Source organism: Oncorhynchus mykiss, chromosome 1, assembly GCF_057628025.1.
Source record: "Oncorhynchus mykiss isolate SJ-2025 chromosome 1, ASM5762802v1, whole genome shotgun sequence".
Classification (NCBI taxonomy): Eukaryota; Metazoa; Chordata; class Actinopteri; order Salmoniformes; family Salmonidae; genus Oncorhynchus; species Oncorhynchus mykiss.
The window spans coordinates 82,601,597-82,617,993 of NC_143022.1; the positions used below are offsets into that span (position 1 = coordinate 82,601,597).

At 46.1% G+C, this 16,397-nt stretch overlaps 1 protein-coding gene across 3 annotated transcripts in view; it reads right to left on the minus strand.

Moving 5' to 3' along the window:
* The window catches only part of LOC110530112 (echinoderm microtubule-associated protein-like 6), a 94,131-nt gene that overhangs the window by 63,086 nt on the left and 14,648 nt on the right, over positions 1 to 16,397 (minus strand). For all 3 annotated transcript variants that reach the window (XM_090242001.1, XM_090241998.1, XM_021612948.3), the window contains one exon: positions 3,772 to 3,931. In XM_090242001.1, coding sequence (XP_090098127.1) covers positions 3,772 to 3,931 — 160 coding nt within the window. The remainder of the gene's footprint in view (positions 1 to 3,771; positions 3,932 to 16,397) is intronic.

Here is a 16,397-nt window from a genome sequence, read left to right on the forward strand (position 1 = left end):
TGAGTCTCATAGCAAAGGGTCTGAATACTTAAATAAGGTATTTATGTTTTTGTTTTTTTATACATTTGCAAAAATTTATAAAAAGCTGTTAACTTTGTTGTTATAGGGTATTGTGAGTAGATTGATTAGGGGAAAAAATATTGAATCCATTTTAGAAGAAGGCTGTAACATAACAAAATGTGGAAAAATGGAAGGGGTCTGAATACTTGCACTGTACATGCTTTATAGAGTGTGGATCAGTTTGTGCCCATTGGGAGGGGAAATATGACATCATTTTCCCATGTGACAGCTGCAGAGACACAGTTCACAGGCAGCATAGCAATTTGCAGCTAATAGAGTAAGACCTTGAACAGCACTACTAAAAACATTGGCTGTATTTTATCATGCTCACCGTAGAAAGGAATGCAAATTGTTTCCAATTAGTCTGGCGGAAATTACCATTTAGGAAGTTAATTGTTAATTACCCATCTTATGAAACAAATGAGCAAGGCATTTAGGAACATTTCTGCCAACTGTCTCCCTGCACACAACATTTTACAGGGATTTGTGGGATGACAAAGAAATATGACTAGATAAAAACATTTATTAGACTTAAATGTCAGGGATATTTCAGATGTGATGCTCCAATATAAGGCATTTCTACAAATTGTATAAAAGAGAGTAGATGAAAGCCAAATGTAAGTTGACCTAATGTGTTTAACTGAATGGCAGTGAAAGGTAATGGGTGTTCTTAAATCAATACATTTCAGTGGGAGAGAATATGTTCTCTTTTCCTTAGGAAAACCTGTTCTGTCATTTTTGTGGTTTGCCACAACCATTCATCCACAAATCCATTTAAATCCCAACCCAAAAAGACATCCATCTGCCTTTTATTACACCCAGAGTTGTTTACTCGCTGTGCACACAGGGGTTCCAAGAAAACAGCCATCTAATGTATTTTAGAATGGAGCTATATGATAACAAGGCCAAAATGTCTTTATGCTTGACCAAGGGTCTGAGGTAAACTTTGCTTGCTGCCCCTCCCTGGTTCAGATACTCGGTAGCATTAGAGTTGGTGAGGAGAGCCAGGGCTAATGCTACTGAGTATCTGGAAGAAGAGAGGAGAGAGGAGAGAGAGAGAGACGGAGGGTTGGTGAGGAGAGCCAGGGCTAATGCTACTGAGTATCTGGAAGAAGAGGAGAGAGGAGAGAGAGAGAGGGGGGGGGGGTTGGTGAGGAGAGCCAAGGCTAATGCTACTGAGTATCTGGAAGAAGAGAGGAGAGAGGAGAGAGAGAGAGAGGGGGGGGGGGGGGGGGTTGGTGAGGAGAGCCAGGGCTAATGCTACTGAGTATCTGGAAGAAGAGGAGAGAGGAGGGGGGGGGGGGGGGAGAGCCAGGGCTAATGCTACCCGGTATCTGGAAGAAGAGAGGAGAGAGAGAGGGGGGGTGGGTTGTTGAGGAGAGCCAGGGCTAATGCTACCCAGTATCTGGAAGAAGAGAGGAGAGAGAGAGAGGGGGTGGGTTGGTGAGGAGAGCCAGGGCTAATGCTACCCAGTATCTGGAATAAGAGAGGAGAGAGAGGGGAGGGGGGGTTGGTGAGGAGAGCCAGGGCTAATGCTACCGAGTATCTGGAATAAGAGAGGAGAGAGAGGGAGGGTTGGTGAGGAGAGCCAGGGCTAATGCTACCCGGTATCTGGAAGAAGAGAGGAGAGAGAGAGGGGGGGGTGGGTTGTTGAGGAGAGCCAGGGCTAATGCTACCCAGTATCTGGAAGAAGAGAGGAGAGAGAGAGAGGGGGTGGGTTGGTGAGGAGAGCCAGGGCTAATGCTACCCAGTATCTGGAAGAAGAGAGGAATGAGAGAGGGAGGGTTGGTGAGGAGAGCCAGGGCTAATGCAGCCGAGTACCTGGAAGAAGAGAGGAGAGAGGAGAGAGAGGTGGGGGGGGGGGGGTGGTAAGGAGAGCCAGGGCTAATGCTACTGAGTATCTGGAAGAAGAGAGGAGAGAGGAGAGAGAGAGGGAGGGTTGGTGAGGAGAGCCAGGGCTAATGCTACTGAGTATCTGGAAGAAGAGAGAGAGGAGAGAGAGAGGGAGGGTTGGTGAGGAGAGCCAGGGCTAATGCTACTGAGTATCTCGAATAAGAGAGGAGAGAGAGGGGAGGGGGGGTTGGTGAGGAGAGCCAGGGCTAATGCTACCGAGTATCTGGAATAAGAGAGGAGAGAGAGGGAGGGTTGGTGAGGAGAGCCAGGGCTAATGCTACCCGGTATCTGGAAGAAGAGAGGAGAGAGAGAGGGGGGGTGGGTTGTTGAGGAGAGCCAGGGCTAATGCTACCCAGTATCTGGAAGAAGAGAGGAGAGAGAGAGAGGGGGGGGGTTGGTGAGGAGAGCCAGGGCTAATGCTACCCAGTATCTGGAAGAAGAGAGGAGAGAGAGAGGGGGGGGGGGTTGGTGAGGAGAGCCAGGGCTAATGCTACCCAGTATCTGGAAGAAGAGAGGAGAGAGAGAGGGAGGGTTGGTGAGGAGAGCCAGGGCTAATGCAGCCGAGTACCTGGAAGAAGAGAGGAGAGAGGAGAGAGAGGGGGGGGGGGGGGGGGGTTGGTGAGGAGAGCCATGGCGAATGCAGCCAAGTACCTGGAGGAAGAGAGGAGAGAGAGAGAGAGGAGGCGTTAGTGAGGAGAGCCAGGACTAATCCTGCCGAGTACCTGGAAGAAGAGATGAGAGAGGAGAGAGAGAGGGGGGGGGGGTGGGGTTGGTGAGGAGAGCCAGGGCGAATGCAGCCAAGTACCTGGAGGAAGAGAGGAGAGAGAGAGAGAGAGGAGGCGTTGGTGAGGAGAGCCAGGACTAATGCAGCCGACTTTCAACACAAACCCTCCCTCCCTCCCTCCCTCCCTCCTTCCCTCCAGATACTCGGCTGCATTAGCCCTGGCTCTCCTCACCAAGCTATCCCCTCCCTCGCTCCAGACACCCAATTACTTAGGGAGCAGCGAGACACATTCTTCCCCCACCGCAGCCTCCTCTGACGTGACATTGCATTTGTCAACTCTAAAACCACAATGAAGGCAACGACAACAGCAACCATCCCTTCCCTCTGTCCCCTCCCTCCGTCCCCTCCCTCTGTCCCCTCCCTCCGTCCCCTCCCTCTGTCCCCTCCATGGATGCCCTCCCTCTGTCCCCTCCATGCATCCCCTCCCTCTGTCCCCTCCATGCATCCCCTCCCTCAGTCCCCTCCCTCCGTCCTCTTTCTCCATCCCCTCTCTCCATCCCTGGTTGTAACTTATTGGTCTTGTAGGGGGAAGTCAATAGGCTGCTGCTGCTGTAGGAGACTCTCATAGAGCCCCATCCATCAATCTAAAGGTCATAGGAGAATGGTGCTGTCCCAGCATTCCTCCCAGTAAACATGATTAATGAGAGGGCTGTACATCATCCCCAGTCTGCACAGTTACCCAGCAGGCTTCACTTCTCTCAGCAACCCACCACCATAATCCCATTCCCACGGCAATAGGCTATGTGATACTCTTTTTATATTTCATTCTTTTCCAGTTTTCAGTTCTGTTCCATGAACCGGTTCCAACCCCTGAGTATGACCCTACAATCTGGCAAATGATGGAGCACTCACATTGCTGCCTGACAAAGTATTGTTGTTTTTCAGTGAGACTCAGAATATCCAACAGGTTTTCCTTGGTAGCAGGGTGATAGGACAGGAAACCATCCACTAAGACAAGAGGTGAATGAGAGACAGGTGCATGCAGGAGTGTGTGAGGTGAGTCAGGTGTGAGGTGGTGTGGGTGTGTGTCTCACCTGTCCATCTGCGCTGAAGGCCAGGCAAGCCACTCCATGGGAGTGTCCGTCCTTGAGGACAGAGATGGTCTGTACGCTGAAGGTGTCCCACACACAGATGTAGGGTTCCTTCCCTACCTGACCTGTTGCCACCAGAGACCTCTCAGGATGAAGGCCGAGGCTGGAGAAACAGAAGAGGAGATATAACAGGAAATTAGGCAATACGACAGGAAATACGCACACAATGCTGTTGAAAGAAACTCATGAAATTCAGATGAAATATGTATATATTCTTTGGCTCTTTCTGGTTAAAACAGGGCGTGCCCACTCTTACTCAGGCCAGTGGTCTACACACCCAGGCCAGGGTGTGTAATTCAGTTGCAGAGTGACTCCAGCTTTAGCACTCAAAAAACCTGATATTGCCTACATTTCTCTTTCATTACAAAAGGGGTTATCATGTGCTTGATTTATCATTGACATTACTACTCCTGGAGTAATACACAGTGTTTGTTCCTTTGTCATTAGCCATTTTCAGCCCTATACCTAAGTCAAAGGTCACAGTAATGTTTATAAGTGTATTTCATGAAGTAGTGGTACACTCAACATACAGCATCGGTAACATCTAGCTCAAGAAGCTCATCTGATAATGTCTCTGTCTAATAGCGTTCAATCTGAAACTCAATAGGTTATTGACCCCACAGTGGGTCATTGGTAGCTCCAGGTGCCAGCCTCCTTCCCTTGTTTATGAAAGGTGCCCTAGTGTTCTATAAATACATGTGATTAATGGCATCATTACTGGGGCCTGGCCGAGCAGCAGACATTAGTGTGTTACTAGCATCAGCCACACAGGGTCAGGGATCATCACACCACCAATGGACTGAGGAAAGGGAGGCGGCCACGCCCAGTACCACTCAACACAGTGAAGTCCGCTGTGACCTTGACCACAAACACAGTACAGAGGAGAAGTGGTAGCCTTACAAACCAAGCCTTGCCATTGTAAACGGTCCAATCGTACAAATGAGGTTAAAAGGACCATTCCTATCAGGAGAAATGTCCTGACAGTACAAAGCAGACATGACAGTACACACTGCACAGCACAGCACATCGACATGTCTTTCTTTCTCGTTCTCTTTCCTTGCTCTCTCAGTCCCTTAATGTCTTTCTCTCTCTCTGCTCAGTCTGACTGTCTCAGACTCTTTCATCTCAAAGCCTCTTTCTGTATGAAGCTCATGGCTGTAAATCTGGGCTTGGAGCTCTGCCTGGAGCAGAGGGAGGAAGGAAGTAGACAGAAATAAAGGCTGAGAAAAGAAAGGGAGTGGGAGAAATGGAGAAACCCTCACGCAAGAGGGTAAGAGAGAAAGAGAAAGAGAGAGAGAGGGAGCTCAGTTCTACTCAGCTGACTCTCATTCCCAGGCAGTCTATGTCCCAGCTGGCCCTAACAAGAGCAGACGTGCAGAGCTTTCTGATGGAGATGGAGAGACTGTGGCATGAGAGCAGATTTGCAGAGGTTTCAATGGGCTGTTGGGTTTGCAGAGGCCAGGGCCAGGAGCAGAGGGACTGTACATGAGGACAGACATCAGTAGATGCTCCATTCATGCGGTGTGTGATGGCAGCCTAGCCAGAAAACTGTCAGTGATGGATAAACCTGTTGATTTATTGACAGCAACAATCATGATGAATGTGTTTGAGTACATTACATTAAAAAAACACGAACCAGAAGGAAAATATGTATTTTAAAAGAGAAACCGCCATATCTTTTTTTGACAAATGTAAAATAATATACATACAAATTTGATCATTGATGAGATGATTTATTATAGTAATCCATTATTCATAGACAAAATGGTAAATAGTGAAGAACACCGAGTCAGTGCCAGTAGGACCAGACTGCAGTATCAGACTCTGGTCACACAAACAAACAGTAATGTGATACTCCTCTGCAGACGGCACAGGGAAATCCCCCTGGGGAAGGAAATCAGAGCCAGACAACACTGCTGCCACCTACCCTCCCCCCCCCCCCCCCCCCCCCCCACACACACACACAAAAAGAAACACTGCTTCCACCTGGGAGAGTCTCCTGATGCCTGTTCTGATGCCCTACCTACCTCAACAGACTGTTGCTGTCTATGCAGCATCGGTGCTGTAGGAAGAAAGACACTGTCTATCAATCACTATCTCAATCATTTTCTTCTGTCATATTCTCTCTGAATAACGCTACAAGTTAAGGTTCCTCAGTACATGCAACAAGGTTGGTGACAATCTTTCAGTTCATCTTATTAACTGGTTCACGAGATTCATTTTCTGTTGTCCAATGCCTGCCAGCGCCGTATGTGAACAGTATACGCTAATGTGAACCAATATGTCTCCAGGGAACAATTTAACAAACAGTGCACTAGCAACCAACCTGCTGACAGCATGGTTGCCTTGACAACCGGACAGCCAAGGACACAGGAATCAAGATTAAGAATTAAAGTTTAACTAGAGGTGAAGTATCAGCAGACGTGGACAACAAACCTACACAAGGTCATTAACTACACAAGAACAAACCATCCTCAACCAACAAAATGTCCCACAAAATATATCCTTCTGTAGCATACTGCCTTTATGTTAAGAACACAATATTGAGATAAATTGAAGAAAGGTACGCACCCTAGAAAAAGCCCATATGTAGTCTCTTCTCTCCAGCAGAGCACCTTGAGGCTGGCGAGCACGACTAGGCTGTATGTAGCCTAATTTGCTCCTTTAAAAGGCATTAATAACCATGAAATAGAAGACAGTGAGAAGGATGGGTCTGTCCCTTTCCACCATTTATAAGAAAAATAGATACATTCCACTCTCTCACTAAAAACTGTATTTTCATTAGATCTGGAATTGCAGCTACCCTGAAGGTGTATGATGAATAGAGCTCAAATGGGCCAATCCATTACTCACTATGCTGCCATATAACTCTGTCTTATCAGAAAGCCCTGGTCCTAACTACTTCATACACAGATCCTTAGCATTTAGACCAGGGGTGTCAAACTCGTTCCATTGAGGGTCGAGTGGCCGCAGTTTTTTTGGGTTTCTCCTTTCAATTTGTGTCCAATTAACACTTAGACAACCAGTTGAGGGGAGTTTCTAACTAATCACTGACCGTCATTCATCAATCAAGTACAAGCAAGCAGCGAGAACCGCAGACACTCGGCCCTCCGTGGAATGAGTTTGACATGTGATTTAGAGTCATGGAATGTTGAGATTGAGGCAGAAATCCTTGAAATGCCGCAACAGATCCAATCAGTTCTAACAGAGAAGCGTAAATCAATCAAAATCACTAATGTGATAGCCTACAATCTCTCCATGACATAAAACATCACCCTACAGTTCACTCTAACAGGCACCTAGGTCTACTTAGCATTCACCTTAACATTGTCATTCATCCAACCTACACTGCTAACCCCTCACACATCCACTCTACAACCATACCACTCCCTGTTTCCTCTAACCCTTCCGTGACCTCTGCTGCTCGTGATGTTAGTCTGACTTCCTGTAATCTTTCCCACTCATTACTAGTGTGTTTCTCTCCTGTAATCGTACCCTCTCTGTCACACCCTGATCTGTATCACCTGTCTTTGTGCTTGTCTCCCCAACCCGTCCAGGTGTCACCCATCTTCCCCATTATCCAGTGTATTTATACCTGTGTTCTGTTTGTCTTTTGCCAGTTCGTTTTGTGTCATCAAGCCTACCAGCGTTTTTGCCCGTGTGCCTGTCTTGCTCTAGTTCCTGTTTTCTTGTTTTCCCGGTTTTGACCATTCTGTTTGCCCTGACCCTGACTGCTGTTCTGCACCTTGTCACACCACCCTGGATTACTGACCTCTGCCTGCCCTGGCCCCGAGCCTGCCTGCTGTTCTGTACCTTTCGGACTCTTCTCTGGATTACTGACCTCTGCCTGCCCTGACCCCGAGCCTGCCTGCTGTTCTGTACCTTTCGGACTCTTCTCTGGATTACTGACCTCTGCCTGCCCTGACCCCGAGCCTGCCTGCTGTTCTGTACCTTTCGGACTCTGCTCTGGATTACTGACCTCTGCCTGCCCTTGACCAGTTGTTTGCCTGCCCCCCTGTTTTTGTAACACACTTCGAAACTGTCTGCATCTGGGTCTTCTCCTGAGCTTTGACACTCTTATAATTAGTGTTCCTCTCCTGTAATCTTGCCCTCTAATAATTAGAGTTCCTCTCCTGTAATCTTGCCCTCTAATAATTAGAGTTCCTCTCCTGTAATCTTGCCTTCTCATTATTAGTGTGAGTTCCTCTCCTGTAATCTTGCCTTCTCATTATTAGTGTGAGTTCCTCTCCTGTAATCTTGCCTTCTCATTATTAGTGTGAGTTCCTCTCCTGTAATCTTGCCTTCTCATTATTAGTGTGAGTTCCTCTCCTGTAATCTTTCCCTCTCATAATTAGTGTGCATTTCCTCTCATAACTAGTGTGAGTGCCTCTCCTGTAATCTTTCCCTCTCATAATTAGTTAGTTCCTCTCCTGTAATCTTGCCCTCTCATAATTAGTTAGTTCCTCTCCTGTAATCTTGCCCTCTCATAATTAGTTAGTTCCTCTCCTGTAATCTTGCCCTCTCATAATTAGTTAGTTCCTCTCCTGTAACCTTGCCCTCTCATAAATAGTGTGTTCCTCTCCTGTAATCTTGCCGTCTCATAATTAGTGTGCTCCTCTCATGGAAGCCTGTGTCCTCGGGAAAACCACCATCTGCTCCAGCAAAACGATAGCAATATCACCCTGGCTATTCTTAGCGGCCACAGAATCAGCTCAGGCTAAAAACAGCAGAGAGGGCCTCTGCCAAGAGAGGCTGGATTTCACAGTAAAAAGCAATAAGTCTGTTTATAAATGATTCAACCAGGTTGGAGGGCAAAGAGGGTAGATAAACAGGAGAAAATTAAATGGTGCTTCGTTTGTGTTGCCTCAGAAGATTCAATAAATTCCTCTGCTCCTGAGGAAGATGTTTACCTTACAGCAATAGCTCAGCCAAGAGACAAAAACATTCAAGAAACATAGCTAGAACTCATAGTGAAAAGGTACTCATTGAGCTTCATTCGTTGGGCTACTGTACTAATGGCTACAGCATATTTTGTATGAGCAGCAGGAAATATAACCAATTAGCAATGGAAATTCTGCAATAAGGGGAATAATTTAAAACATGAATAGTCTCAGTTGATCTATAATGAGCGCAATTACTCCGAACATTTTAAATAACTTAATGAATAAGAACAATAAGGGCTCTATTTTAACAAACCTTACACAAATCGGTAAAACCTTACGCAACGGCGCTATAGGTCCGTGTGTCTCAGAAATATTTTTGCTATTTTCACAGCAGGAATTATGGGCGCAATAGCTGGCGGTGGTGCAAAAGGGCTGGGTTTTCATGAATAAATTAGTTGTAGGTGTGTCTAGGCTTGCCCCTTCACTGGCCAATCAGAACACGCTCCATGGCTAAATATGTGGTTGCTTCAAGTTGTGTTTAGGTGTATTTGGTTATCAACTTTTATGTTAGTCCATTATAAATAGCCTATAGAAACAAAATATCAAAATGTAGGCCTATCCCATATTTGCTAAATATGTTGAACATGTTTGTTTTCCACATTGTACTAAGTAGACTAATTGCATGGCTTCAATATGAAAATATATATTTTAAACATAGCATTAGCACTGATATAGGCTTACAGTAAATGTCTGAGTACATGTCTGGGCTATGCATACATTGTCAATATGCACGATTAAATTCACTATTGAAAGGACGTAAAAAAGACAGTGAATAATTCTAATCAAATTCGAATAAAACGACACAACAACTTGTTTTGAATAGTCTAAATACAGCTACAGGCACCATCATTTCTCTACTTTGGCATATAATATTAAGACAAAGTAGACTATGGAGGGTTTTACGCACGTCCAAAATTCTCAATATCCAACATAACGAGAAAGGGGGAATGTCCACTTACCGTTATACTGTCCCCAAATGTTTTATAAACATCTTGAAACCTTCTTACAGATCATATTTGCACTTCTCCAAAAATAGCAGACGGCTTCTAAATTGCATTACAGCGAGCCATGCGTTCTCACCATAAAGTCATGGACAGTGAATCATTCTAATAAGCTTGGTTTTAAATCAAATTTGACGACAACAATATTCCTAAATAAGATGGGATCAGAATCATGATATCATAAATTGCATATCTCGTTCCATTAGCAGGCACACGTAGGCCTAAGGCCAAGGTGTCACGTTCTGACCTTAGTTCCTTTGTTTTGTCTTTTGTTTTAGTATGGTCAGGGCTTGAGTTGGGTGGGTTGTCTATGTTAGTTTGTCTATGATTTTCTATTTCTGTGTTTGGCCTGGTATGGTTCTCAGAGGCAGCTGTCAATCATTATCCCTGATTGAGAACCATATTTAGGTAGCCTGTTTTCCATTGTGTTTAGTGGGTGGTTATTTTCTGTTTAGTGTTGTGTTGCACCTTGCACCTTCGTTGGTTGTTTATTGTTTTGTTTTCAGTGTTCATTAAAATATTTAAAATATGAACACTTACCACGCTGCACCTTGGTCCTCCTCTCCTTCCCCAGACGACAAGCGTTACAGAAGCACCCACCACCAAAGGACCAAGCAGCGTGGTAACGGGCAACAGCAGTGATCTCAGGACTCCTGGTCATGGGAGTAGATTCTGGACGGCAAGGGACCCTGGGCACAGGCTGGAGAATATCACCGCCCCATGGCTGAGCTGGAGGCAGCGAAAGCCGAGAGGCGGTGGTATGAGGAGGCAGCATGGCAGCGCGGCTGGAAGCCCAAGAGGCAGCCCCAAAAATATATTGGGGGGGGGGGGGGGGGCACACGGGGAGTGTGGCTAAGTCAGGTAGGAGACCTGAGCCAACTCCCCGTGCTTACCGGAGAGCGAGAGGGACCGGGCAGGCACCGTGTTACGCCGTGAGGCGCACGGTGTCCCCGGTGCGTGTGCATAGCCCGGTGCGGTACATTGCAGCGCCTCGTATCGCCCAGGCTAGAGTGGGCATCGAGTCAGGTACCATGAAGCCAGCTCAGCGCATCTGGTCTCCAGTACCGTCTCCTCGGGCCGGTGTACATGGCACCAGCCTTACGCATGGTGTCCCCGGTTCGACAGCACAGCCCAGTGCGGGCTATTCCACCTCGCCGCACTGGCCTGGCTACGGGGAGCATTCAACCAGGTAAGGTTGGGCAGGTTCGGTGCTCAAGAGCTCCAGTGCGCCTTCACGGTCCGGTCTATCTGGTGCCACCTCCACGCACCAGCCGTCCGGTGGCAGCCCCCCGCACCAGGCTGTCTCTCCGTCTTCTCCCCACAGGTGCTCCCGCCTGTCCAGCGCTGCCAGAGCCTTCCTCCTGCCTAGCGCCGCCAGAGTCTCCCGTCTGTCCTGAGCCGCCAGAGTCTCCCGTCTGTCCTGAGCCGCCAGAGCCTCCCGTCTGTCCTGAGCCGCCAGAGCCTCCCATCTGTCCTGAGTCGTCAGTCAGCCAGGAGCTGCCAGAGCCGTCAGTCAGCCAGGAGTGACCCTCGCCGCCGACCTCGGACTGGGGACCCTAGCCACGAGTCAGGAGCTGTCAGAGCCGCCTGTCACGCTGGCGATGCCAGAATTGCCCTTCACTCCGGCGCTGTTGTTGTCTCCCGCCTGTCCGGGGCTGCCGGAATCTCCCGTCCATTCGGGACCCGTGGCTAGGGTCCCCAGTCAGAGGTCGGCAACGAGGATCGCCGCTCTTAAGAGGCCACGGAGACAGTTAAGGAAGCGGAGAAAGACTGTGGTGGAGTGGGGTCCACGTCCCGCGCCAGAACCGCCACCGCCGACAGACACCCATCCAGACCCTCCCCTATAGGTTCAGGTTTTGCGGCCGGAGTCTGCACCTTTGGGGGGTTACTGTCACGTTCTGACCTTAGTTCCTTTGTTTTGTCTTTTGTTTTAGTATGGTCAGGGCGTGAGTTGGGTGGGTTGTCTATGTTAGTTTGTCTATGATTTTCTATTTCTGTGTTTTCCCTGTTATGGTTCTCAATCAGAGGCAGCTGTCAATCGTTGTCCCTGATTGAGAACCATATTTAGGTAGCCTGTTTTCCATTGTGTTTTGTGGGTGGTTATTTTCTGTTTAGTGTTGTGTTGCACCTTACAGGACTGTTCGTTGGTTGTTTATTGTTTTGTTTTCAGTGTTCATTAAAATATGAATACTTACCACGCTGCACCTTGGTCCTCCTCTCCTTCCCCAGACGACAAGCGTCACCCAAGGGCTCTTAGGCAGGAGTAGCCTATGATGTTTGTCCAATTCATCGAAGATAGCTATTAAATAGTAGCCTATACAGTAGCCTAACACTACAATAGTCCTAGTTATAACAAACATGTAGCCTATCTAGTGTTCTACGTTTAAAAGGTAATCGGCTTCAACATGGAAATATTAGGCTATAGACAATGCATTCGCTTTTCCACTCAGCTTACCATCATCATTGATATGGCCAGTAGTGACTTTGCAAACAAGCCTACAAGCAGATTCAGCACCATAGACAGCTATCAAAATTCCCACGATTTGACAGTTAGGTCCAACAGAGGAAAGTGGAAGATGCATTTTTTGACAAAATAATAAACAAAAAACGGTAAGCAGTATTTTTTAAATAACTTGATGTTCCTAAACAGGCTTCCTACAGTCACTAACATATTTCATTTAATGGAAATTGTACATAATGAGCCCAGACTTTTCACAGAAGCTGGAGAAAAAATATGTCCAACATAACAAAAAGGGGGGGGGGGATTTCGTTGACTGTTTTGGCATATTGGCACACGTTTTTAAGGAGACACCTCTAATATTTCCACCCATCCCACCTCAGCGCCAGCAAGCTGATGTTAGACAGGTAAATTACAAACCGTGGCGTAAGGGGTGGAAATCCCAGCATGACATTTTTTACGTGACGAAATTGATAACTAACATGTGTTTGACACTGCACCTCCCCACCGCCATCTGAAAATAGAGCCCCTAAGTGTCTGCCACCAGACAGTGTTGGAAGGAGTACTGTTATTAAACTGAGATTATAGAGCTGTGAAGTTAGATACACCAAAGGCAAACAGCGGATCAGTCATTCTAACAGGCCTCTCAGAAAACCTTAATCTCAATAATGGAACAGACAGTTTACTGTGAGTGGTTTTGTCTGGAGAAAGCATGAGCTGTTATGACTGGGCTAATGACTGGATTACACCACCTTCAAAATGGATAGGATTCCCTATTACAGATGCAGGATCTTAATTTGAGTCAGTTTGCTACAACAGGAAAATAATCCTATAGAAACAGGAAATGTGAATTATATGGATTATAAATAATGGATATTTTTGTAAGAATTATACATTTCTACATAAGTGAAAATCAAGTCTGATATTTCTAATCTGAAATTACAAACTTCAGAAGCCTTTTTAAACCTCAAATACACACACGTTTTAAATGCCCTGCATTCCGGGAAAGTTATCCTGCAACAGGGTGATCAAATTAAGATCCTACACCTGTCGATGCCATTCCAAAGGTATCCAGTGAATATTCTAGTATTACTGGAAAATGCCAAATGAAAATACAGTCCTGCATAGCCTATTATTTCATACAATTTCAGTACAGCACAGCAAGATAAGCATCTATGTCACAGTGCTCAGAAAAGAGCAGAGACATTACAGATTTTCATGATGGAAGATGTACTTAAATGGCCTGTACCGTAGTTGCCTAGGAGTGTCAACGACAAGACTTGTTAAAGTCGAAACCAATTGGAAATCAAGCTACTCCTCAGACACTCACACACTGAGGTAATTTCAGCTACTGAGATCTCATAGAGGTGAAGTGAGATAGCAGGCGTGGTAGGTGTAAGAACAGAAAGCGGGAACATTCATTGCTCAAGGGGCAAAGAAATGGTGGCAAACTGAGAAACTAATTTCCGTGTCAATTTTAATTAAGTGTGCTGAGGGTGAGAGGCAATTACAGGAGAGGAGACATGCATCAACTATTGATATCTGTTGTCATTATCCTGTGACAGGTAATCCCAAGGCTGATCAAACTACATGCTCGAATAGGTCTTTTGACACATCCTGTTACAGAACCTAATGAAATTCTACATACTTCAACCCTATTACAAAAAGACAACTTTTCTGATCTCCATGGTTTGACCTAAGAGGCACTTAAGTTGATCAAAAGTTCAGCTTCCTCAACACCCTTCAGCTTTTAACCAGTTTCCACAGTTATTTCTTTCAACCGTGTCCATGCATCGAATGAAGTGCCATCTTTCACCCGCGAATGCCTTTAGATAAGCCAGAGCTCCCATATACTTCATCAGCACAGTACGGTCCTTTCTCATGGTGTAAGACAACTGAAGTGTAAGGACCATGGTGTTCCGCCACACACACAGCTTGGAGGAGAGCTGCCAGCAAGGCCATGTCACTAGTAAGATGGATCTATGCCCACTGACAGACCATTGTCTAACAACCCTCCAGGGCCTACTGTTCTTATATTTAGGGCCTAATGTGGTAAGGAAAACTAACTTCATATTATCAATCAAAAATCTGGGCAAACGCCACAAAATCACTGAGAGCTAAATCATATATCCCGAGACATGATCTTAACATGCCTGATCAGCATGCATAAGATGGTGCAAATATATAACAGGAAATGGTACTGAATGAATGTATTTCTTGGCGGAGAAGTGTGTCAACAAGATAATCCATTTGTCAACCAGAGGAGGCTGGTGAGAGCAGCTATAAGAGGACCGGCTCATTGTAATGGCTGGAATGGAATAAATGGAAAGGTTTCAAACAAATAGAAACCACATGCTTGACTCCGTTCCATTACTTCGATTCCAGCCATTACAATGAGCCGGTCCTCCTATAGCTCCTCCCACCGGCCTCCACTGGTGTCAACACAGTACAAAATCGATGCGTCGTCAAGGTAATCAATACGTTGTCATAAGCACCCATGCAGTTACAATGTGTGTTTGTGAGACACCTTGGCCCAGCAACACAGACAACCAATGGAATATCCCTTTTCATAAAAACTGTATAATATACTGTAACATCACCAATTATTATCAAGTCCGATAAACATGTTGAAAACCACTGAGAGAAAATTATATTTGAGCATTGACTAAAGATTTTCTTTCCTTATGCACCCATCTATTTTTCAAAGGACTCCATATTGTAGTGAGGCATAGAGAGGAACCAGTAAAGGTCAACGGCTCATTTGAAGTCTTCAGCTCCGTGAAATCAGGAACACTTAGAGCCCAGCCTGGTGTTAATGGAGCATCGTGGGAGTAGCACTGTGTCCGTCTCTGATACAGTCATTACCCCCTGGTTAATGAGACCAGCCAGTAAACACTGTCACATCTTAGATCTGTCACACGCTCGCAGATGCACAGACACCAACACACACACACACACACACACACACACACATTCAGTGACACACAAACGCACACGCACACACTCACAGACACAGATGCGTGCACACACAAACACACCATCAGCAATCCGTGCCCATCTCCTGGTCTCTGCATACTGGCCCTAATAAAGCTGGTATTGTCCCAGTCAGCCCCAGTAATGTATGCAAAGGTCATGAGGAGGAGACAGAGGGGATAAGCCCAAACTGGTGGCAGTGATGAGGGAGAGAGAGGCTGACAAGGTCTTTCTATTTCCAGTACTAATTTATTCAATCAGTGATACTACATACTACACATATCATATCAAGCATGTCATAAGACATCCCGGTGTAAGATCCTAGCTGGTTGATAAATTGTAGAATAGTTCTAATAGCTTGTGACTATGCTATATAAACATTTGGTTTAAGACTAGACTGTGGAGTGTGTGACTGTGACACTAGACTGTAAAGGTCTAGTTTAAAGACTTGCTTGTCTGAGTGTGAAAAGGGCTGTTTGAAAGTGTGGTTGAGTCCCGGTTCTTCCTACTTCTGCCTGGCTGGCTGGCAGTGACAGATGTATCCGGAGCCGGGTTCTGCCCTGCAGCACTGACGGAAATGGGACAGCAGAGGGAGTTCAGAGAACCAGAGCATGAGAGTAAGCACAGCCCAGCCGGAGCCAGGCCGGGGATTCCAGCCAAGGGTAAGGCACTGTGAAACACACCAGCTGGAGCCACAAGCACCAGTCACTTCCAGACACACAGACACATGACAAGAACACACAACTGTGAATTTAGCAAGAGCTTTCTTCTGAATGCAGAGGCATCCATTTTCTGACTGCCCGTTTGTATCTGCCAAGGGGATACATCTCCACACCTTTGTAATACCTCAAGGAAATGGCTGTTCAGATGGAGAGCATTCAAGAACCCAATGACTTATAACCCAATAATGTAATTATACATTTTTGTTAACTAGGCATCTTAAGGGTTCTTAAAGGTGATTATACTTTGTACTGAGCTCATCACTGTATCCAACACTAGGTGTCTAGGGCAAATGTAATCTCTGTTAAGCCAGAACTAAAATCTTGAAGTCGTGACTTGCGACACATGTCTAGTTTCCTGAATTAGCTCACATTTGGTCAGGTATGTTTATGTAGTCTGTCCACAAGAGATTAAGGTAAAGATAGGGTTGCAAAATTGTGGTAAATTATAATTAAATTCTCTGGTTTTCCCAAA